This window comes from Muscardinus avellanarius (genome assembly GCF_963383645.1).
Source record: "Muscardinus avellanarius genome assembly, chromosome: 14".
In the NCBI taxonomy this organism is placed as follows: domain Eukaryota; kingdom Metazoa; phylum Chordata; class Mammalia; order Rodentia; family Gliridae; genus Muscardinus; species Muscardinus avellanarius.
The window spans coordinates 48,794,657-48,818,792 of NC_137800.1; the positions used below are offsets into that span (position 1 = coordinate 48,794,657).

At 41.8% G+C, this 24,136-nt stretch overlaps 1 protein-coding gene across 2 annotated transcripts in view; it reads left to right on the plus strand.

The window, feature by feature from the left end:
* Positions 1 to 24,136, plus strand: part of RBPMS (RNA binding protein, mRNA processing factor) — a gene marked incomplete at its 3' end in the record, with an annotated part of 210,385 nt that overhangs the window by 100,858 nt on the left and 85,391 nt on the right. For both annotated transcript variants that reach the window (XM_080710173.1, XM_080710172.1), the window contains exons 2-4: positions 1,139 to 1,216; positions 5,357 to 5,395; positions 6,943 to 7,005. In XM_080710173.1, coding sequence (XP_080566299.1) covers positions 1,139 to 1,216; positions 5,357 to 5,395; positions 6,943 to 7,005 — 180 coding nt within the window. The remainder of the gene's footprint in view (positions 1 to 1,138; positions 1,217 to 5,356; positions 5,396 to 6,942; positions 7,006 to 24,136) is intronic.

Here is a 24,136-nt window from a genome sequence, read left to right on the forward strand (position 1 = left end):
TACCATTTAGGTCTGTTTAACTTGTTTGCTGTTATTTATTTATTTATTTATTTATTTATTTATTTATTTATTGGTGGTACTGGGGTTCCTGGAAACTCCCAGACCTAATTTTATACTTTTTTATTTGGAAACAGGGTCTCTTAAGTCAGCACAGCTGGCTTCGAACCTGCGCGATCCTTTTGTCTCCAACTCCCAAGCGCGGGGATTAAAAGCGTGCGCCACCATGCCTGGCTGCTGTAATTTATTAAAATTATTGTAATTAACATTATTGAGGGAAATAAGAACAAGACAAGCAGGAGAAATTAAAACTTGCTTCAGTTTTATTTTGGAAATATTTTAATATGCTTTTATTGGTGCATTAGTGTCTCACATTATAACGTAAGTCATGTTGATAGTGACATACATGCACATAGTACTTGGTGTCCATCCCTTATTTTGGAAGCATTATATGGTCATGGTTACTGTCCTTGTGACATAATTTTCTTAAAGTAATATTTAAATAGTAAGAAGCCTCCCTTCTACCCCAGTTTGGAACTGAGCAATGGCTGGTTGGCAAAGTCTGCTTATAACTTTATTTCTTCTTGGTGGTACTAGGGATTGAACCCCGGGGCATTTTACCTTCAAGCTATATCACTAGCTCTATTTTACTATTTATTTTGAAACAGGGTATCACTAAGTTGTGGAGGCTGGCCACAAATTTGTGATCCTCCAAGCAGATTTGATATCAAGTGTATATATAATTTTTTAAGTTTTGACATAAGCCTATGAAATCATCTCAAAGATAATACATAACATCCAAAAGTCTCCTCTTATCTCTCTGGCCACAATCTGCAATCCTTGGGAGCCTTAACCTCCCAAGTACTAGAATTATAAGCATGTTCCACCACACCTGGCTCCACTTATAACTTTAATCAAGCAGATGGAACTTCACTCTAAATAATCCAAGTAGAAGTAACAATGTGAGAGCTAAGGTTTTCGCTTAATGACATCTCAGCATAGACTGTCCATTGTGTTGTGGAAAGAGCAGGACTTTGGCAGGAGTTGTGAGTATCTGGAGAAGCATGTTTTTGGGTTTCAGGTGAATGCAGCTCTCTGGGTTGTCTACACCCTTGCTTATGTCTTACATTTATTCTTTCAGGTCCGAACCCTGTTTGTCAGTGGGCTCCCTCTGGACATCAAACCTCGAGAACTCTATCTGCTCTTCAGACCATTTAAGGTACTTCTTCTAGCTCTCTCAAAAATTGTAGAAGGAAACCAACAGACTACATGTTTTGTGGGAATTTTGAGGAGGGAAAAAAATTATGGTCGCAAAATCACCTTGTAAAGATGTTTTGGAAAAGATTAATGAGTAAAGGAAAGTTAACAACTGACCTCTGATATACAATCTCACTTAGGATGACAAAAATGTCCTTTAGCTTCTAAGAACGAATCAACTAATTAGGGACAACCCCCCCCCCCCTCTGATGGTATTGGTACTGGGGATTGATCCAGGCTTGACTTACATTATGGCATTTCAAATATAAATAGGTAATGAGTAATTTATTACTTTTTTTTTTTTTTTTTTTGCGGCACTGGGGATGGAACCCAGGGACATTCTACCTCTGAGCCATAGCCCCAGTCCCACTTCTTTTTTATTTCTTATTTTGAAACAGGGTCTCACTGAGTTGCAAAGTGCCTCACCAAGTAGCTGAGGCTATCTGCAAACCATGACCTTCCTGTCTCAGCCTTCCAAATGCTGGGATGACAAGCGTGTGCCACCATGCCCGGCTAATTTATTACTTTTTGATGATTTGTGTTTAGATCCACTTAGACTAGAACAAGTGTGGTGATCACCTAAGGCTGTTCTACATGGAACAGACTGCCAGGGCCAGTAGCACACCCACATCAGCAAGAAGAGACTTGGCCCACACTTATAATACCAGTACTTGGGAGGCTGAGACAGGAAAATCTCAGGTCCAAGAACAGCCTCAGCAATGTAGTGAGACTCTCAGCAACCTTGCAAGATCCACTTTAAAATTTAAATAAGTAGCCAGGTGTGGTAGCGCATGCTTGCAATCCCAGCATTGGGAGGCTGAGACAGGAGGATCGCAGTTTACGATAGCTTCAACTACTTAATGAGATCCTTTGCAACTCAGTGAGATTGTTTCAAAGTCAAGAATAAAAAAACAGAAACTAGGGTTTCATCCCTAGTAATGCTAGATAAATAAATAAAATTTAAAAAAGTAAAAAGAGCTGGGGGTGTAGCTTGGAGGTAAAGTGCCCCCCTCGGTTCAATACTCAGTACCATGTGCGTGCACACAGAACAGTATTTTTCACGGTAAAAGTTCAAAGTTTCAAACAGAGTCACAAATTTACAAAAAGCTTTGTATAAATTGAGGGGAGTCTTTTCTATTGTTCAGTAAAACATCTACTGCAGTTGCCAGTCCTCCGTGACGGTGAAAGCCAAAGCACTTTAGAGATATTTAATGTTGCTGAGATTGAAACCCTAATGGGCAGTTGGACTAATACTGAAACGACCATACTTTGAAGAGGAAGCCTTGAGGACAGGAGGAAGAGGCCTTTGGAGGACAGGAGGAAGCTAGAACCTGGCAGGCCACGAATTTACACAAATGTACAGCTCAAGTTGGTGTCGAGTGGCAGCTGCAGTGCCACCCCCATTCTAAACTACGATGCGGTCCTGCTTCTCTGACTCAGAGTCTTATACTAAAACAAAACGTCCATTTGTCCATCACCTCTGAAGCCTTCAGGTTTTTCCAGAGAGATTTTCTTGCAAAAGAAAGAGGAAGGGTTGTGAATCATGCCCTCGCTGGCCAGAAGACCTCAAGGCATCAGTGGTTGAATGCTTATAGGTGCTATTGGTAACAGATTTTTTGCTGGGAAGATGGAGGATGAATCAATCCCAACATCCTGTCCAGAAGCTCCAATCCTGAAGTTGGGGCCTTTGTACATTGCTTACAGCCCTCTTTTAATTAAAGTCCCAAGGCTTACCCTGGTCAGCAATCTGACTCTACTGATAACTGTAGTGGTCATTTGTGTCAAGCGGTACCCGCTCTGTGTCATCCCATCCATCAGAGCAAAACAGCAACCATTATTTTCATAAATAAATACTTTGTTACCCTGTTTTGTTGTTATTTGTTTTTTTGTTTTCTTTTGTTTTATAGTCCTGGGGATTAAACCCAAGCATACTCTTCCTCTGAGCTATACCCCTAGCCTTTTAAATTATTATTTACTTATTTATTTTTATTTATTTTTTATTTTTGCTGTACTGGGGATGGAACCCAAGGGCATTCTGCCTCCGAGCTACAGCTACAGCCCTATTTTTATTCTTCATTTTGAAACAGGGTCTCACTGAGCTGCTAAAGCCCTTACTGAGTAGCTGAGGCTGTCCGCGAACCGTGATCCTCCTGTCTCAGCTTCTCAAATGCTGGGATTACAAGAGTATGTCACCATGCCTGGCTTATTTCTTAATTTGAGACAGGATCTCACTAAGGTACCTTGAGTTGGGCTTGAACCTGCTATCCTTCTGTCTCAGCCTCCCAAGTACTGAGATTACAGGTATGTCCTACAATGTGGGGCCACTTTCTCCTTCTCCTTCTCCTTCTCCTTCTCCTTCTCCTTCTCCTTCTCCTTCTCCTTCTCCTTCTCCTTCTCCTCCTTCTTCTTCTCCTTCTCCTTCTCCTTCTCCTCCTTCTTCTTCTCCTTCTCCTTCTCCTTCTCCTCCTTCTTCCTCCTTCCTTCCTTCCTTCCTTCCTTCCTTCCTTCCTTCCTTCCTTTCCTCCTCCTCCTCCTCCTCCCTTCTTCTTCTTCGTGGAACCCAGGGACTTTCTACCTCTGGGCTATACCCTCAGCCCTGTTTTACAATTTATTTGGAAACAAGAGCTCACTAAGTTGCTGAGAGCCTCATTAAGTAGCTGAGGCTAGCTTCGAACCTGTGCGATCCTCCTGTCTCAGCCTCCCAAGCGCTGGCATGACAACCATGCGCCACCACGCCCAGCTTCACTTTCTTCTTTTAACCCGATGGATCAGGAGAATGAGAAGAGAAGTAGTGAAAGGAAGGTACAAAGCCGGGCACGGCGGCACATGCTTATGATCCCAGCATTTGGGAGGCTGAGACAAGAGAATCATGGTTCACAGACAGCCTCAGCTACTTAGTGAGGTCCTTTGCAACTCAGGGAGACCCTGTTTTAAAATAAAGACTAAAAAATAGGACTGGCAGTGTAGCTCAGAGGTAGAATGTCCGTAGGTTCCAACCCCAGTACTAGGGGAGTGGGGAGGAAAGGAAGGTATGTTTTCATTTTCCTTGAGGATGACCTGGAATAAAAACCCACCAGGAAAGTTATGCATGTCCCAGTCAGAATACAGCCATGAAGCTGGCTGACACCCTAAGTAAGTAAAGAATTTAGAATGCAGTTTTATTGCCTGCTCAGCCCTTTCTGGTAGTTTTGAAGTTTTAATTAATAAATTGTATGCTCAATATTTTCTCGTTGCTATTTTATAGCAAATATATGGCCAAGACAAAATGCTCTGACTTTATTAGATGTACCCCCTTTTCTCTCCTACTTTTATGAAAATCTCCCTCTCTCTCTCTCTCTCTCTCTCTCTCTCTCTCTCTCTCTCTCTGCAGATGGAACCCCAGGGGCATTTTGCCTCCGAGCTACATCTCCAGCCCTATTTTTTGTTCTTTATTTTGAAACAGGGTCTCACTGAGTTGCAAAGGGCCTCACTGAAAGGTGGCTGAGGCTGTCCATGAACCTCTTGTCTCTGCCTCCCAAATGCTGAGATTATAAGTGAGCACCACCATGCTCAGCCCATCTCTATTCTTATTTAGATTAAGAAAACAAAAATCTGTTGTCAACAAACACATCTATTTGCCTCTCATGGCATAATTTCATTAAAACATCCAAGGAAGGAGAAACATTTATTGATGCACAAATTTTAGGGCTTGATTTCTTTGGGGACACGCCTAATCGAGCCGCCATGCTCACATTGTGTGTGGGTATAATTTTCTTTCTTAGCTAACGTTGGAGGCATTTATGAGAAGAGCTAGATGGGTTGTGTGTGGTACTGGGGATTGAACCCAGGGGAGTTCTATCTCTCAGCTACACTCCCAGCCCTATTTCCTATTTTAGTTTATTTTTATTTTTGAAACAGGGTTTTAAAATGTTGCTGAGGCTGGTTTTGAACCTTCAATACTCTTGTCTCAGCTTCCCAAGTAGTCGGATTAAAGGTGTTCTACTGTGCCTGGTTGTAGAGTTGATATTAATAAAGACTCGTTTTTATTTGAACAAAAGATGGAATTGTAATTTTTTCCAGTGGTATTTCTTTTTTAGACTAAACTTGTTTTTTTCCCCCCCAGGGTTATGAGGGTTCCCTTATAAAGCTCACATCTAAGCAGGTAAGAAATTTAAACTTCTGTGTAAAGGATCATTTTGAAATTTTCTCTAGTAACAATAATGGAGCTTAACTTTTTTCTTTTTATTCTAAGCAGAATTGTTGTTGTTGTTGTTGTTCCCTTAGTGTTAAAGGTGAAATGGACTAGATTAGCACAGGAAAACGATGTTCAACTCCATAGTTTCCAGCTGGGATGTTTCAAATTGTCCCAGAAAGCCACAGAAGCAATGCCTCCGGCATGGTTATATTGAGACTAATTTGTAGGTTCACAGGAAATGATTAATGGTAACAAAATTCACTTGTATTCCCCTTTTTTTCCTACTTTTTTTTTTTTTTTTTTTTAGAGGGCAACTAGGGATATTCTACCCTAAGCTATACACCCTGCCCAATTTTATTTCTTAATTTGAAACAGGGTCTCACTAAGTTGCTGAAGCTGTCCTGAACCTATGATCTTCCTGTCTCAGCCTCCCAAGTACTAGTATTACAGGCATGCACCACCACACCTCGCTTTTTGTTCTTGTTCTTTTTCTTGTTCTTGTTCTTTTTTTTTTTTTTTTTTGGTGGTGCTGGGGTTCCTAGAAAACCTCCGGGTTACACTCCCAGACCTATTTTTATATTTTTTTTATTTGGAAACAGGGCTCTTAAGCCAGCAAAGCTGTCTTCGAACCAGCACGATCCTCCTGTCTCCGCCTCCCAAGCGCAGGGATCACAAGCGTGCACCACCACCATGCCTGGCTGTTCTTATATTTTAAATGGAGCACTTGGCATACTCCCCTTCTCTAATTCATCAGAAACAAGCTATATTGCAGGCAGCCTGCTGGATAGAAAGATACTGAATCCAGGGGATTATGGCTTCTATTGACTTGGAAAAACAGTGTGGTCAACATGCTCAATTAAGCACAGTAATTTGTGTGTGTGTGTTTGTGTGTGTGTGTGTGTGTGTGTGTGTGTGTGTGTGTGTGTGTGTGTGTGTGTGTTACTGGGGATTTTGAACCCAGGGGCATTCTACATCTGAGCTACACCCCTACTCTATTTTTATTTTTATTTTTATTTTTGAAACAGATCTCACTAGGTTGATGAGAATTTCACTACTTGCTGAGGCTAACCATAAATCTGCAATTCTCCTGTCTCAGCCTCCTAAATACTGGGATTACAAGCATGTGCCACCATGCCCGACTACTCTGTCTACTTTAAAAGGTGAAGAAACTTGGGCATAGTGAATTCCATTTAGCGAAATAGACCTCCTCCAGCACAGTCCTCTATCCCTTCATTCACTGCTACTTACCTTCCAAGCAGCTCTAGATAATTTTCTTTTTTATGATTCTCTAAATTCCCAGCTGTACCCTTGAAGTATTCCACTCACCGTCTCTCTGATTCATGTTAGATATTCGGCAGAGCCATTGCGTCGTGATTCTTTGGGTCTGATTTTCATGTTTTTACCCATTGCCCATTGTCATTTCTTTGAACTCTTCAGTTTACATCACCCATGACCCCAGCAAATCAAGCATTCCCTAATTCTTTTTTCTCTTCTATTTTTCCTTCTCTCTTCAGCCCGTAGGTTTTGTCAGTTTTGACAGTCGCTCAGAAGCAGAAGCTGCAAAGAACGCGTTGAATGTAAGTACACATTCACAATATGTTCATGGGAGTGTTTGTAGAAGGTGGTGGAGGCAACCACTTTTTTTTTTAATAGGATCTCTCTGAATTGGAAATCAAATGGAAAGTTATCACTACTCAGTCGAACAGGGGAGGACTCATGAACTTAATTATCCTCTAAAGGCTTTCTCCATGGATTGCGACTAGATGTGCAAATTATTTTTTCTTGTTAATATATTTTTATGGCGCATTGTAGTCAAACATCTTAATGGAATAAAAAGCTTGTGGAGATACACATGCACAATCACCCAATTAGCCTTTATCCAATCCCCACCCCATTCCCTCCCCCTCCATCTTCCCATGCTTGATTTAGTGATGACTTTGATATGCTTAAGTATATCATGTGCTTTAAAGAGTTTCCATTCTTCCCTCCCATCCCTTCAAATAGGTCACCTTAATTGCTCCTCTATAGGGCTCCTTCTTCAACTAGAATTCCTCCTATTACTAATCTCTCCCTAGTTTTCGCATATTAGGAAAAGCATCTGATTTCTTAATTTTGGGACATTTCCTTGTAGATGCCATAATTTTGTTCTCCTTGCTTTTCTTTAGCTTTTACTGAAATGCTCAAAATATGCCATGATGCAGATCTTATTTTAATTCAGCATCACCACATCCACGCTGAAACAGGGTCTCACTAAGGTGATACCATGCATGAACCTTGGACCTGCAATCCTCTTATCTCAGTCTCCCAAGTACTGGGATTGGAGGTTCATGTCACCACACTGGGCCACTTTTTTACTCTTATTCTAAAGGACCAGGTCTGGAGTGGAGTGTTTCTTTTCTTCTCCAGAGGAAATGAGGGAGAGATTAGCCTGCCCATCATTGTACTCGAAATGGCTGAGCTAAGACAAGATCAAAACCTTGCTTGGCTTTTATTATTTCATGAAGTTTCCCTCTTAGGTATGTGGCTTCTGTTGCTGTTGTTAATTAAACAGATCATGGTCCTTATTATGGTTGGTAAGAGAAAAAGGTGCATATAAGGCTTTCCCAAAAGACATTCTGCATTGGAATATAATAAATTATAGTCCATTGTAATTGAGTAGAGGTACCTGTAGGCATTTGGTTGGTAGGCATCTTGTCTGCTGTGTGCTTTTACCAGCATTGTTTTAGTAAATTCTTTCCGCCTTAGGTGTGTTTCGAAACAGACCACGCTCAGAGAAGTAAGCAAGGGAAGCAGAATCTAGTTGCACTTTCTTGTCTTCAGGTGAGGGGTCCCACTGATGTCTGGCTCTGGCACATGCCAGGCAGTTGGCTTAAACAGCCATGAGTGTTAACTAAAACAGCAGAAAGTGTAGCCAGTGCTTCATAAAGAATGCAAGGGGCCTTTCTTAATGTTGCAATGCCAGGGTCTTTGTATGGGCTTCTGGGGCCTGTCCTGGTCTCTGTATTGCCCTGGTCCCTGCAGGTGCCCTGTCAGCTGCTCCTTTGATGAGACCACAGGTTTTTTGACAACCGGATGTTCTTGTGATGTGGAGGCTCCAAGGAGAGCCTTTACCGCTTAGAGCAATGATGTCATTGGATCACAGACTTGGAAAGGATGTAGACTTCAAAGCAAAAAAAAAAAAAAAAAAATGTGTACTCTGGAGCCAAGTGTGGTGGCACACACCTGTAATCCCAGTACTTGGGAGGCTGAGATAGGAGGATCATAGGTTCAAAGCCAGCCTCAGCAACTTAGTGAGACCCTGTTTTAAATTTAAAATAAAATAGGGCTGAGGGTGTAGCTCAGTGGTAGAATGACCTTGGGTTCAATTCCTAGTACCCCCACCCACACATACACATGTGTGCTTTCAAAAGGAACAGTTTAATTGCTTTTCATGTAAAGCATATAGGAATGTCTTAGGATTCCAGAATCTACCAGAGTCCAGAAATGTTCTGCTTTGGGATAAATGACCTCTAACCAGAATATTCCTTCTCCTGCAGAACAAAGTATAAACCCATTACATATGAAGTACCGTTAATACACAGCAAAGTAGTATATAATATTTATTTATTTATTTATTTATTTATTTATTTATTTATTTATTTTGCAGTACTGGGGATGGAACCCACGGGCATTCAACCCCCAAGCTATACCCCAGCCCTAGTTTTTATTCTTTATTTTGAAACAGGTCTCACTGAGTTGCAAAGGGTCTCACTAAGTAGCTGAGGCTGTCTGGGAACCGTGATCCTCCTGTCTCAGCCTCCCGAGTGCTGGGATTACAAGTGTGTACTACCATGCCTGGTTGGTTTGTCTGTCTGTCTGTTTGTTTGTTCATTTATTTTGATGGTACTAGGGTTTCTGGAAGCCCTTTCACCTCTGGGCTACACTCCCAGACCTATTTTATATTTTTATTTGGAAACAGGGTCTCTTAAGCCAGCACAGCTGGCTTCAAACCTGCGCAATCCCCCTGTCTCTGCCTCCCAAGTGCGGGGATTACAAGCGTGCGCCACCACGCCCGGCTGCCTGGTTTAATTGAATATCTTTATATAAAAATAATTTAGCTGGGCATGGTGGCACACACCTGTAATCCCAGCATTTGGAAGGCTGATACAGGAGGATCACAGGTTCAAGGCCAGCCTCAGCTACTTAGTGAGGCTCTCTACAACTTAGTGAGACCCTGTTTCAAAATAAAGAATAAAAGAAATAGGGCAGGGGGTGTAGCTCGGAGATAGAATGTCCCTGGGTTTCATCCCGAGATCCACACAAAAAAGCAAAAAATAAATAAATAAAAATTTAAAAATATAAAAACAACTTTATACCTGGACGTGGTAGCGCATGCCTCTAATCCCAGTATTTGGAAGACTGAAACAGGAGGATCGTAGATTCTAGGACAACCATAGCAACTCAGTGAGACCCTGTTTCAAAATATTGAAAAAAATAGAGCCGGGCGTGGTGGCGCACGCTTGTAATCCCAGCATTCGGGAGGCTGAGACTGGAGGATCGCGGTTCGCAGACAGCCTCAGCTACTTAGTGAGGCCCTCAGTGAGACCCGGGTTCAAAATAAAGAATAAAAAATAGGGCAGGGGGTGTAGCTTGGAGGTTGAATGCCCCTGAGTTCCATCCCCAGACCCGCAAAAAAAAAAAAAAAAAAATTAAATAAAAAGGGCTGAGGGTATAGCCCAAAAATAGAATGTCCCTGGGTTCTATACACAAGACCACACATGCGCATAATAATAATCTTATGGGGCTGAGAAGGAACAGTTGTAGAGTGAGTGCTTACCTAAAAGCATCAGGCCTTGGGTTTAGGCCTCAGCTCCACAAAGAAGGAAAAAATATTTTATGTGTTTTTTTTTTATATTACCTAGAAACAACTAGAATTTTCCCAATAGAACTGAATTTTATACTTAAAAATAAAACCGGAAGTTTGCTTCAGGCAGTATTTGCTTTTGTTCTAACCAGGTTGGCATCTTTGTAAATGCAATAATATTCTGAGTCCAGCCGGGCGTGGTGGGCACGCTTGTAATCCCAGCATTTGGGAGGCTGAGACAGGAGGATCCCGGTTCTTGGACAGCCTCAGCTACTTAGTGAGGCCCTTTCTACTCAGTGTGACCTTGTTTCAGAATTAAAAAAACAGGGCTGGGGGGGGGGGATGTAGCTTGGAGGTAGAATGTCCTTGGGTTCCTTCCCCAGTACCACAAAAACAACAAAAAAACAAACAAAAAAAAAAACATATTCTGGGTCCTAGCCAGGTTGTTGGCACTGGTCTGTAATCCCAGTACCTGGGATGCTGAGACAGGAGGATTACAGGTTTGAGGCTAGAGGCATGCAGTAAATTAGCGAGATCATGTTTCAAAATAAAGAAAATATAGAGCTAGGGGTATAGCTCAAAGGTAGAGCACTTCTGGTTCAACCCTTGGTACTGCAAAAGAATAAGGAAACAAAAGAGAACTATTTCTGGTCCAGCCAGGCGTGGTGGTGCATACTTGTAATCCCAGCATTTGGGAGGCTGACACAGGAGAATCACAGTTCGCGGACAGCCTCAGCTACTTAGTGAGGCCTTTTGCAACTCAGTGAGATCCTGGTTCAGAATAAAAAATAGGGCTGGGGTTGCTGGTGGGCTGGTCCTTTAACTTTCTGTTGCATGAATTTTTTCTTGTTCTTGTCAAGGAAGCAGCAGCAGTGGAAACCCACATGTGAATAAGGACCACTGACTCACTGTCTGAAGAACAATAGTGACCTCTGCATCTAACAAGCGAGCATTCCCTCATTTCCTTAGGGGATAGATGGTTTTTTCAACAGATACCTGAAGTTTACTGTTTTAATGCTTAAGTGATAATAGTAAAAACAAAACAAAACAAAACAAAACAAAAAAAACGTAACAAACAAACAAAAACCATTTTTCCCCTTTTTTTTGGTGGTACTGGGGGTGGGACCCAGACACTTTCTACCTCTGGGCTAATTTTATTTGGAAATAGGGTCTCACTAAGTTGTTGAGAGCCTCACTAAGTAGCTGAGGCTGGCTTCGAACCTGTGCAATCCTCCTGTCTCAGCTTCCCAAGCGCGGGGATTACAAGCATGCACCACCACGCCCAGCCATGTTTCCTTCTTTACCATACTAAATCAAAAAGAAAAAGGAAAGAAAAAAACAGCCTGAGTGCTGTAGTTAGGTCTGGAGAGGAGTGTGCCACCGGCCAGCCACGGCTGGTTTGGCGGTGCAGCGAGGGCGAGTGGACTGCCCGCCCCTCAGCCCTGCCTTACAGCGTCTTGCTGTTTGCTCTGCCTCTGGAATGCCGCTACATTTTTACTGGTGGGAAAAACAGACTATTTAATTACATTGTCTGGGACAAATGATCACGATAAAGTTGGTATGCCTCCTTAGAGCACGATTCCTTTGTGCCGTGAAACTGGGCCCATTCAAGGTAACGTGCCCCGTCCTGAAGCTAATGCACATCTTCTTTGTGGCTCTTTTTGAGTCGCTTTTCCTAACTGACGAGTTAAAAACATATGATGCTCATAACCATTACGAAATTTTCTCCTCTCATGTCTTGGCAGGCTTCCCTTCAAAGCTTATCCTCAGATTCCTCAGGGGAGAGTTCAGAGTGGTAATGTTTCATTTTATTCCACTATTGAGAAATTCAAGCCTCGGTCCAGGAAATCTCTCTATATAGACTAGGGCGTAGTGTTGGGAAGCATCTCTCCATGTTTGGAGATTCTGCTGTGGTTAGTGTTTGGTTCCGTTACTAGTGTTAATTAGTCTTTTCCCCAGAAGCGAGTGAATTTTTTTAATCGATTTACTTTTCTGCCATTTTCAGACTATGTCTTATTGATTTGATAATCTTTTGGAAAGACATGCTCTGTAGAATTAAGCAATATTACTGAACTTTTTCCTGAGGAGGGTCACTGCAGATTGAACCCAGGGACACAGGACATTCTACTTCTGAGCTACAATCCCAGCTTTTTTATTTTTTATTTTTATTTTGAAACAGGGTCTTGCTAGGTTGCTAAGGGTTTCACTAAGTTGCTGAGGCTGTTCTTGAAACTGCAATTCTCCTGTTTCAGTTTCCCAAGTATGTGCCACAATATCCAGCGCAAATTTTTTAAAAAAGGGCTGAGGATGTAGGTTAGAAGTAGAATGCCCTCGGGATCCATCCCCAGTACTTAAAAAAAAAAAAAGTTTTATATTATTAACCTATAAGTACATTATTAAATTATCTTTATAACTAAGCATTGCTTAGGCTAGTGCAGTATCTCCCCCCACTCTCAACCTGTGCTCATGGGTCTAAGTGATCTCTAAATATCAGTATACTGTCTTTTTAAAGAGCTTTACTGACATAATCACATACCATATAATTCATTCATTTAAAGTTAACATTGAGAAGCCAGGTGTGGTGGCACATGCTTATAATCCCAGTACTTGGGAAGCTGAGACAGGAGGATTGCGCAGGTTTGAGGCTCTCAGTAACTCAGTGAGACCCTGTTTCCAAATAAAAAATATAAAATAGGTCTGGGAGTGTAGCCCAGAGGTAGAAATCCCCTGGGTTTCATTCCCGGCACCACAAATAAATAAATAAATTAAGTTAAAACTGAGTAGTTTGGGTAGTATAACATTAATTTTTGTTTTGAAATCCTGGTAAAATACATGTAAAAAATGACATTTTAGCTGTTTCTAAGTATACAATTTAGCAGCACTGGTTAAGTTTACCAGGTTGTGTATCCATACCACCTTTTCCTTCTTTTCTTTCTTTTTTTTTTATTTTGGTGTATGTGTATGTGTGTGTACTGGGGACTGAACCCAGAGACATTCTACCTCTGAATCAAACCCTAGCCCTTTTTAATTTTTTGTTTCAAAACAGGATCTCAGCTAGTTTGATGGCACATGTTTGTAATCCCAGTACTTGGGAGGCTGAGAAAGGAGGATCACAGGTTTATAGCCAGCCTCAGCTAATTAGTGAGGCCCTCTGCAACTTAATGAGACCCTGTTTCAAAATAAAAAATAGGGCTGGGGATATAGTTCAGAGGTAGAATACCCCTGGGTTCAATCTCCAGTCGTCCGTCCCCCCCGCCCCAACAGACAAACAGAGTCTCCACAGGTTGCCCAGAGTCTTGCTAGGTACTGAAGCTGGCCTTGAACCTTCAACCCTCCTGTCTGTCTCCCAAGTACCGAGATTGCAGGTGTGCACCAACTCTATTTCTAAAACATGTTCATTAATCCAAGAAAAAACTCCACAGTCATTAAGCATTGCCTCCCATTCTGCCTTCCCCAAGGCTCTGGTAACCTCCAATCTACTCTGTGTCTGAATTTGCCTATTGTAAATATTGAAAAGTTTCTCCTTTTGTTTCTGGCTTTTTCTTAGCATATTGAGTTTGAGGGTCATACATGCTTTTTTCAGAAGGCAACTTCTTTTTATAGCTGTGTGATTTATTTTGTAGATACACATTTTGTTCACCCATTCACCTACTGGTGTATACTTACGTTGTTTCTCTCTTTGGTCTTTGTGAATGATGCTGCCGTGAACATTGCCATACAAGTATTTTGAGTTTTTTTTTTTTTCCAATTCTTTTGGGTATCTACCTACGTGTGGAATTTCTGGGTCATAGGGCAATTGCGTGTTTAGCTTCTTGAGTCAATGCCAGACTGTTTTCCATAAAGACTGCACCATTTTACATTTTAACTAGCATTGCAAGTGGTTCCAATTTTAGTATATCCTCACTAGTACCACTTATTTTCTCTTTTAAAGATTATAACTATTCTTGAGGTATGAAGTTGTCATTGAAATTTTATTTTTATTTATTTATTGTGTGATACTGAAGATTGAACCCAGGAACATTCTACTTCTAAGCTACGCCCTCAGCCCTATTTCTTTTGCTGCTTTTTATTTTTGAAACAGTGTCTCACGAAGTTGTAGAAAGCCTCACTAAGTAAATGAGGCTGTCCTTAAACCTGAAATCCTCTAGTCTCAGCCTCCTAAGCACTGGGATTACATGCTTGCGCCACCACGCCCAGCTTTGCTGAATTTTTGAAAAATGATTTCTTTCTGACTGAGTTCAATGATAGATTTGAGTTCTTTCGGAATCCCATGTGATTTTTTTTTTTTTTTTTTTTTTTTTTGGTTGGTGGTGGTACTGGGGATTGAACCCAGGGACATTGTACCCCCAGGCTACACTCTGAACCCTATTATTTTATTTTAGTCTCGTATGTATGTATGTATGTATGTATGTATGTATGTATGTATGTATTGGTACAGAGGATGGAACCCAGGAGCATTCTATCTCCAAGCTACACCCCTGGTCCTATTTTTTAGTCTTTTTGTTTTTTTGAAAAAGGGTCTCACTGAGTTGTGAAGGGCCTCACTAAGTAGCTGAGGCTGTCTGCGAACCACCATCCTCTGGTCTCTGCCTCCCAAATGCTGGGATTACAAACATGTGCCACCACAACCGGCCCAGTGTGATTTAAAATGCTTAACAGGGATTAAAATGTTTCTATGATGGCAGTGCTACTTAATACGACTGTATTACCCTTCAACAATGTGTTTTACTTGTTAATAAATAACAGAAGGGGGGAAAGCTCAACCCTTGGAGGACTCATTTAATAACAAGAGATATGAAAGAAAAGTATTTTTTCTTAGGCTTAAATAGATTTTTGGAATAAAAGAGTGAAAGCAGTTTTGTTTTGAAGAGGAACAAGGTGGCCATTCTTTAGACTCCCAAAATAAGAAGTGTTGTAATAAATAGAAAAATTAAGAGAAACTGTGAAAATATATATACTATTAAATTATGTCCTGCCAGTTCGTGGTCAGCCTCAGCAACTTAGTGAGGCCTTCCCCAATTTAGTGAGACCCTGTTTCAAAGTAAAAAATAAAATGGGCGGAGGGGTGTAGCTCAGAGGTAGAATGCCCCTGGGTTCAATCCCCAGCACTACAAAAACAAAAATAAAAAATTATGTCTTGATTGTTTTTGAGATATTTATTGATACCACAGTATAGTAATACGCATTTATAGGAAAAGCTTTAATAATTTATAAGAAAAGATGTTTTAAAAAGTACTCAAAAACCAGGTGTGGCGGCCCACGTTTGTAATCCCAGTACTCGGGAGGCTAAGACAGGAGAATCACAGGTTCTCGGCTGGCCTCAGCTACTTAGTGAGGCTCTCTGCAACTTAGTGAGACCCTGTTTCAAAATAAAAAATAGGGCTGGGGTTGTAACTCAGAGGTAGAATGGTCCTGAGTTCAAATTCCCAGTACCCCCAGTAGTGTCACATACTGAAACTTGATATAAACTTGATATAATCAGGAAAACTTTACTTTTTTCTTCTTCATAAATTCCTCCTCGCAATTAAGGAAATACTGCAGTTATTTATACCGCATTCATTCCAACCTTGGACATACTTTTAGTTATCTTAATAATTTCATAGCTCTCTGACTACCAAGTTTCTAAATAGTTAGGGAAAATGGGTTTTTGTTTGTTTGTTTGTTTTTGTGCTATTGAGGATTGAACTCGGGGGCATTCTACCTCCAGGCTATAGCCCCAGTCCTTTTTTATTTTTATTTTTATTTTTATTTTTTTTTTGGTCTGGAACCAGTCACCCTAGGTTGCTGAGAGTCTTCCTGTGTTGCTGAGGCTAGTTCCAAACCTTCCATCCTCCTGTCTCAGGCCTCCAAGTTCTGGGAATTACAGACGTGCACCACGACACCTGGCCACTAAAGTACTTCTCTAGGCAAAGGTTGGAGCCATGAAATATGGGTCTAAACTTGAGTTCAAAGAAATACAGGGCAGTGGAGGGAGGCACTGGCCACAGGGAAACCTTTGGTTCTAGCTAGACAGACGCCTGCATGTCAGTCTCTGTTTCTTGTATCCCAGCTTTTCCTGACAGTTTAGGTCTGCAACGTAGAACTTTTGATCTTAATATTTATACAGCTTGTAATTTAGGTGAATTATTTCTACTAAACAAAACTTTCTTCAAATGCAAGTATCCAGATGGCACATCTCAGGCTCCCCCCACACCAGGCACCGTGTCAGTGTGTTTCTTATCAGTTAGAAGAGTTTCTCCCTACGTCTCTCTTAAGCTTGCTGCTCAGAGTGGCTAAAGAGGCCCAGTCAGTGAGAACCCAGCTGGGACTTTTGGATGGGAAGTGTGCGGGGCTGCCAGATGAGGTCATGAGCCTGATCCAGTGTTTATCTGTTCAATGTGTTTAAAGTGCAGAGTTTTAAGGCAGACATTTGACATAGCAGGATTGGGGACTCAGCCTGAGCTCCTATGGAGGCCCCCCCACCTACCACCCCCAGCCCTGTGTGGGACTATTGGTCACATTTTCTCAACAGTGCACACATACTTTGGGGCTCAAAAAACAACCCAACTGTGTCTATCCCCCCTTCAGAAATAGGTTCACTGTGAAAAAGCACCAGTGACTCATAACCCAAGCATAATTAAAAGAAGCAGCAGCCGCACGTGCCCAGCATGTGATTAATTAGTTCAAAGATTTGTACAGATACTCTTTTTTCTTTATCATCTTAGAATGGCCTTGCATTCTTGTCTTGTTATAACCCCCCCCCCATGGTATTATTAGCACATGATTTAAAAACTGACCTGCAAAAAAAAAAAAAAAGACTAAAAAAAAATAGAGAGGCATTTCTCTTAGGTATGCAGTTTGTTAAATTTCCAATTAGTCTTTGCCTAAAGAAAAGTAAGGAGTTATTTAAAATGATTAAGAGTTAATAGGAAACTGGAAAATACAACACTCATAAAAGGCATCTGGAAGTTGTTTTTTTTTTTTATGTAATGGAGATAGAACCCAGGGGCCATTCTACCTCTGCCTCTGGGCTACACTCCCAGACCTATTTTATATTTTTATTTAGAAACAGGGTCTCACTGAGGTACTGAAAGCCTCATTCAGTAACTTAGGCTGGCTTTGAACCTGCGTGATCCTCACGTCTCAGCCTCCCAAGTACTGGGATTACAAGCGTGTGCCACTGTACCTGGCTTCTGTAAGTGTGAAGAAGGAAAAGTAGCCAGAAGTGTCGGAACCATCCTCTCCCCGAGGGAAACTAGAAAAACTTCAGGTTTTCACATAAGGCCTGGAGCAGATCCAATATCAGGTTTACATGGAAACCTCTGGCTCTACTCCAGAGAGAACAACAGCTACCGCGTGCTTATGTGAAACACTATCAGAACATCAGGTCTGATAAAACTTGACAAAAGGCTTAGGATTCATGTTCAGTCTGAAGTCTTCTACAAATTTAGTGTTGAGTTTTATTTTATTTGTTTGTTTGTTTGTTTGTTTATTTATTTATTTTTGGTGACTAGGGGTTGAACTCGAGCATTCTACCTCTGAGCTACACCCCCAGCCCTATTTTATTCTTTTTTTTTCTTTTTGTTTTGCGGTCTGGGGATGGAACCCAGAGGCATTTGACCTCCGAGCTACACCCCCTGCCCAATTGTTTTATTCTTTATTTTGAAACAGGGTCTCACTGAGTTGCAAAGGGCCTCACTAAGTAGCTGAGGATGTCCGTGAACCGCGATCCTCCGGGTCTCAGCCTCCCAAATGCTGGGATTATAAGCGTGCGCCACCACACCCGGCTTTTATTCTTTATTTTGAAACAGGGTCTCACTAAGTTGTGGAGGGCCTCACAAATTGCTGAGGCTGGTGCTGAACCTGTGATCCTCTTGTTTCAGCTTTCCAAGTACTGGGATTACAGGCATGCACCACCACGCCCAGCTAAGCAACTTTATTTATTTTTTATTTATTTTTTATTTTTATTTGGAAACAGGGTCTCTTAAACCAGCGAGGCTGGTTTCGAACCTGTGCAATCCTCCTGTTTCCGCCTCCCAAGCGCGGGGATTACAAGCGTGCACCACCACGCCCGGCAGCAAGTTTATTTTTAACAGTAAAGTTTTAAGATTAAAAGACCAAAATAATTTCCCCAGCCGGGAGTGGTGGTGCACGCTTGTAATCCCAGTACTTGGGAGGATCACACAGGTTCGAAGTCAGGCTCAGCTACTTAGTGAGGCTCTCAGCACCTTAGTGAGACCCTGTTTCCAAGTTAAAAATATAAAATAGGTTGAGGGTGTAGCCCAGAGGTAGAAAGCCTCTGAGTTTAAAAAAAAAAAAATCCCAGGATAGCAGTCAGAAAATTTCTAGTGTAAACTGGTGCCAGTGATACTCTTGCAGTTTGGGTCTTTTAACCCATTTTTCTCCGTTATTTGCTTTATACAAGACATCAGTCATAAATAACTACATACTCAGATCATTTAAAGAATAATTTTGAAGCATGATGGCATATGAAAATAAGCTTAGGTGGAAAGAAATGTACATTCTGTTCAAGTATTGAGTTATAACAAAGGGCTAGGCGTGGTGGTATACACTTGTAATCCCAGTACTTGGGAGATTGAGACAGGGAGGATTGCAGGTTCACAGCCAGCCCCAGCTACTTAGTGAGGCTCTGGGAAACTTAATTGAGATAAAGAATAAAATAGGGCTGGGGGTGTAGCTTGGAGGTAGAAGCCTATGGGTTCAATCCTCAGTACCACAAACAAAAAGTTATAACAAAGGGAAAAAAAAAAATCAAAGAATGGCGCATTTTTATACAGACTTTTAAAAAAAATAGGAAGCCGGGCGAGGTGGTACATGCTTGTAATCCCAGCATTTGGGAGGCTGAGACAGGAGGATCGCAGTTTGGGGACAGCCTCAGTTACTTAATGAAGCCCTTTGCAACCCAGTGAAACCCTGTTTCAAAATAAAGAATAAAAAATAGGGCTGGGGGTGTAGCTTGGAGGTAGAATGCCCCGGGGTCCCAACCCCAGTACCGCTCCCCCCAAAAAAGGAATTAAAAATAGAACCCGTATGAAATATTGCAGTGTAATTTCTCATAGGATTTTGGAATTCACATCTAGGTGTGATAGCACATGACTGTAATTTCCTGTACTTGGGAGGCTGAGATACGAGGATTGCAGGTTTGAGGGCAGCCTCAGCAACAAGACTCTCAGCAAAGTACCGAAACCCTGTTTCTAAAATTAAATAAAAAGGGCCAAGGTATAGCTTGATAGCGCAGAGCCAGAAAATCCTGGGTTCAATCCCCAGGAACACACACACTCCCCACCTCCCTCGGTATTCACTTAGAGGGCAAATGTAATAATGTTCAAATAAAAGAACTTTTCATTGCATCGAAGGCAAAAAATTACTCCAAGTTACAGGACATAGACACGCCTTTTATCAAGCAACCAGGCCATGAAAGAGAATCTGGCTGCTTGCGCTTCGCAGGGTGCCAAATAAAGAGCAGAACTAACAGAAGAAAGGCTGGGGCTTTGGATGCCTCAGGAGCTGGAGCGGGAGCATGTGGATTGTTCAGCCCCTCATCTTTCTTCTTGATTTGTCCATAAGGATGTCCGCTAGATTCTGAAAGCACATGCAAAGCCATGCTTTAAATTCTCTTAAATGTTAATTTATTGATACTAAAAATGTACTTTGTATTTGTTTTATAAAGTGGTTTGTGTGCTAGTGACATTAAGTATGGGTGAGTTTGTACCTATAAAATGTACTACATGAACCGGGCATGGTTGTGCACACTTGTAATCCCAGTACTTGGGAGGCTGAGACTGGAAGATCACAGGTTTGAGGCCAGCCTCAGCTACTTAGTGAGACCCTGTTTCACTAACATGAATATTAAATAAAGAATAAAACATAGGGCTGGAGGTATAGCTCACAGGCAAAATACCCGAGTTCAGTCCCCAGTACCATTTAAAAAAAAAAAAAAAAGTACCAAATGGCCAAATGTGGTGGCACAGGCTTGCAATCGCAGTACTAGGGAGGCCAAGGAAGGAGGATCGCAGGTTTGCTGCCAGTCTTTTTGGTTTTTTAACCAAAAGAGTTCCTTTTGGTTAAATCCCCAGTAACCCCCCCCCCCCCAAACACACACAGTACTAAACAATTAAATTCAGATAAGAGGACATCAAGGAAAGGTTTTTGTGGGGCTGGGATCTGAACTCAAGGCCTCACATATAACACCCCACCCCCAAGACTTTCCTCTTGATTGATAGCCCTGTGTGTGTGTGTGTGGGGGGGTGTTGGAGATTGAACCCAGGGGAGATCTGCCTCTGGGCTATACCCCAGCCCTGTTTTATTCTTATTTTTACTTTTCTGGTACTAGGGATTGTACCCAGGGCCTCGTGTATGCCGGGCAAGCTGTCTCTCACTGAGCTGCATCCTCGACCTCGTTGCCGGTTTTCATGTTGTGAATAGGCCTCACTTGGTTAAATCCAGGCTTTGCCACGCGCTGACTTGGCCCCTCCACCCGCCTCAGCGCCTGCCCTCACTGCGGTGCTTCTGCCAACACCTACCTGGAAGGTGCAGGGGAGCAGGGTAAATGAAATGGGCATTTTTATAGCCGTTGGCACTCAGGAAAGGTAAAAACACTGCTCACTGGTGGTGATGACAACCTTCACAAGGTTTCGCCTTTTGCTCCTAAAGTGCCCTTTTCTTACAGAATGTTTTAAAAATAACTTCTGTGGAATCCCAGACTCCATTGATTCAGTATAATTTTTTTTTTCTTGTTACTGGGGATTGAACCTAGGGCATTGTACCTCCAAGCTACACCCCTAGCTCTTTTTATTTTCTATTTTGAGATAGGGTCTCCTTTGGAGGTTGGTCTGGAACTTGAGATTCCTCTATCTCAGCCTCCCAGTGCCAGCGTACAGGCGTGTAATACCATACCTAGCTTTCCTTAAAGTGTATTGTATGCACAAGCCATTGCTCCAGAGGGGAACTTGCGCTCTGCTTGGCGGTGTTTCTCTGGAGCCAGGAAGAGCACGGATTTCACTGCTCCGCGGTAAGACAACTTCAGCGTCACTTTGCTTTGGCTCCTATAGCAACGCAGGAAGTGCTTTGCAGTGAACTTCCGAAGTTTGGACTTGTTTACATTCTTTTCAACTAACTTGTGCCTAAGCTCCAAATTCTTGGTGGGTAGGAGCATGTCAGCTATTTCAATGGTCTGTGCTAGAGGTTTTTAAAAAATAGTTTTATGAAGCAAATTCTGCCTTCTTTATTTCTATGATTTCACTAATCTCATTCAGAGATTTCCTCTTTCTCTCCATTCCTCACCTCCTGCTCCACTGGAATAAGTTGTCTGTGTTGGTGTTAGTAAGGGACTTTGAGGACTCGTAAATAGGTTGGTATAGATGGCACTCACTTCTATCTCAGTCAAGTGCAGTCTATAAAGCCATTGGGTTACAAAAATGTTTTTAATTATTGCCATGCATGGAGGCACACTTCTGTATTTGGGAGATAGGAGGATTGCAGGTTCAAGGCTAGCCTCATCAATTTATTCAGACCCATAGCAATTTAGTGACTCTTTTTTCAAACCAAATTAATAATAATAATAATAATAATAATAATAATAATAATAATAAAAAATATAGTGGCACATGCCTATAATCCCAGTATTTTGGAGCCTTAGACAAAAGTATCACCGGTTTGAGAACACCTCATCAGAGTGGCAAGACTCTCAAAACCTAGCAAGACCCCGTTTCAAAACAAAACATAAAAAAAGAGCTGGGGTTATAGTTCGGAAATAGAATGCCCCTGGGTTTAATCCCCAGCACATCTCTCTCTCACACACACACACACACACACACACACACACACACACACACACACACACACACACACATGGCTGGGGGTGTAGCCTAGAGATAGAATGCCCCTGGGTTCAATCCCCACTACCAAAAAAAAAGTTTTAATTGTTAAAACGTAAAGCTGGGCATAGTGGTGCATGCTTAAAATCCCATTATATAGTCTCAGCCTCGGGCTGAGACAAGAAGATAGCAGGTTTGAGACCAGCCTTAGCAACTTAGCAAGGCCCCTCGGAACCTAGTGAGATATTGTTTCAAAATAAAATATAAAATAGGGCTGAGGGTATAGCTTGGAGGTAAAACATCGCTGGGTTCAATCCTCAGTACCCAAAAAGAAAGGAAAAAGTAATACAACTTTTTAAAGAATTTTCATTACCTGGTTGTGCAGCTTGAATTAATAACTGGAGCGTACACGTTTTCTATTTCTTAGTATTAACACCATTAATATGACACAAACTTGGTTTGCATGTACATCATGGGAACCTTAGTAAAACCTTTTGGGGGTGGGATTCCTTGTTGAAAAACAGGAGAGCAGAAACAGGGCTATAAAAATATACTCAGAGGCTATTATGGTCAGTGTCTAACCTTTAATTGAAGTCTCCTCAAAATGGTCTTGGAAAGTTTAAGCAACTGTCTTTTTTCAATCGTAGCATTTGTTTATGTCAGTACTGTTTTTCTCTCCTCCTCCCTGCCTCTTTTTTCTTCTCTACCAACCCTAATAAAAGCTCAAAGTAAACTGTGTAGAATGATTCTTAGAGCATTTCCAGAAGTTCAGACGGGTCCTCAGATGACCCAGCAGGCTTGGGTGAGGCTAGAGCAGGGCCGAGTGCGTTCGCCCGGCCCGCCCGCTGCACAGGTAGAACCACTTCTGTGGTTTCAGCACAGACATAGACACAGACGCACTGGCTTCTCTAATTCGGAGACTGTGTTTTACAGTGTTAATCCTTTAACGTGTCTAATTACATAAAAGCACTTTCATACACATATGTATCCCTTACTTTATTTTAAAAGCCTGTTGTGAACATGATACATGTTGTATATAAAATCATGTAAATTCCTTCTCAATAATTAGAAGGCATAATTATGCTTTTCCATGAAAAAGGGGATACCATCTTAGAAAATTAGGCTCCATACCAGTAAATTTTTATTTTTACAAAGAACAACAACAACAAGAGAACATTGGTATCTTTGAAGCACCTGAATACCCAACCCCCAAGTATATGATGACTGTGAGGCCTTTATGAAAAGTGACGCTCTCAACTTACCATCACTTGGGAAAGAGGTTCAAGGCGCCCCCCCCCCTTCTTTGCCGTGCTGAGGATGGAACCCAGGGGCATTCTACCTCTGGGCTATACTCTCCGACCTATTTTATATTTTATTGGAAATAGGGTCTCACTAAGTAGCTGAGGCTGGCTTTGAACTGGCACAATCCTCCCATCTCAGGCTCCCAAGTACTAGGATTACAAGCGTGCGCCACCATGCCCGGCTTCAAGCCCATTTTTAAAGTTGTGATTGACAACACATTTGCACATTCTGGACACTCTTGCTTTCTCATGAGATGTACTATGTCACCAGTGGCATGCATTTTCTAGGCTGCCCTGGCCCAATAACATAGACTAAGGTTGTGCTTTAGGCCCCAGGTCTGGGCTTTCACAGGTGCCCCACCTCATCTAGGAAGCTGACAGCGAGCATGATTTCTACCGTACATTTCATTAGACCATTACTAACCTCTGAAATGGACCTTGGAAAAGTATAGTGAATTGCTTGTTTAAGGCAGACCCTCTGTTGGTTTCTCCACTAAGTGAGACTGGCCATCAAAAATCTGAAGTTTTGCTGGGCACGGGGATACATACTTGTAATCCCAGTAGTTGTGAAACTGATAGGATTGCAGGTTCAAGGTCAACCTCAACAACTTAAACCTTGTTTCAAAATAAACAAGCCAGCCGTGGTGGCGCATGCTTGTAATCCCAGCTTTTGGGAGGCTGAGGCAGGAGAATCTACAGGTTTGCAGCCAGCCTCAGCTACTTAGTGAGGCTCTCTACAAAATAGGAA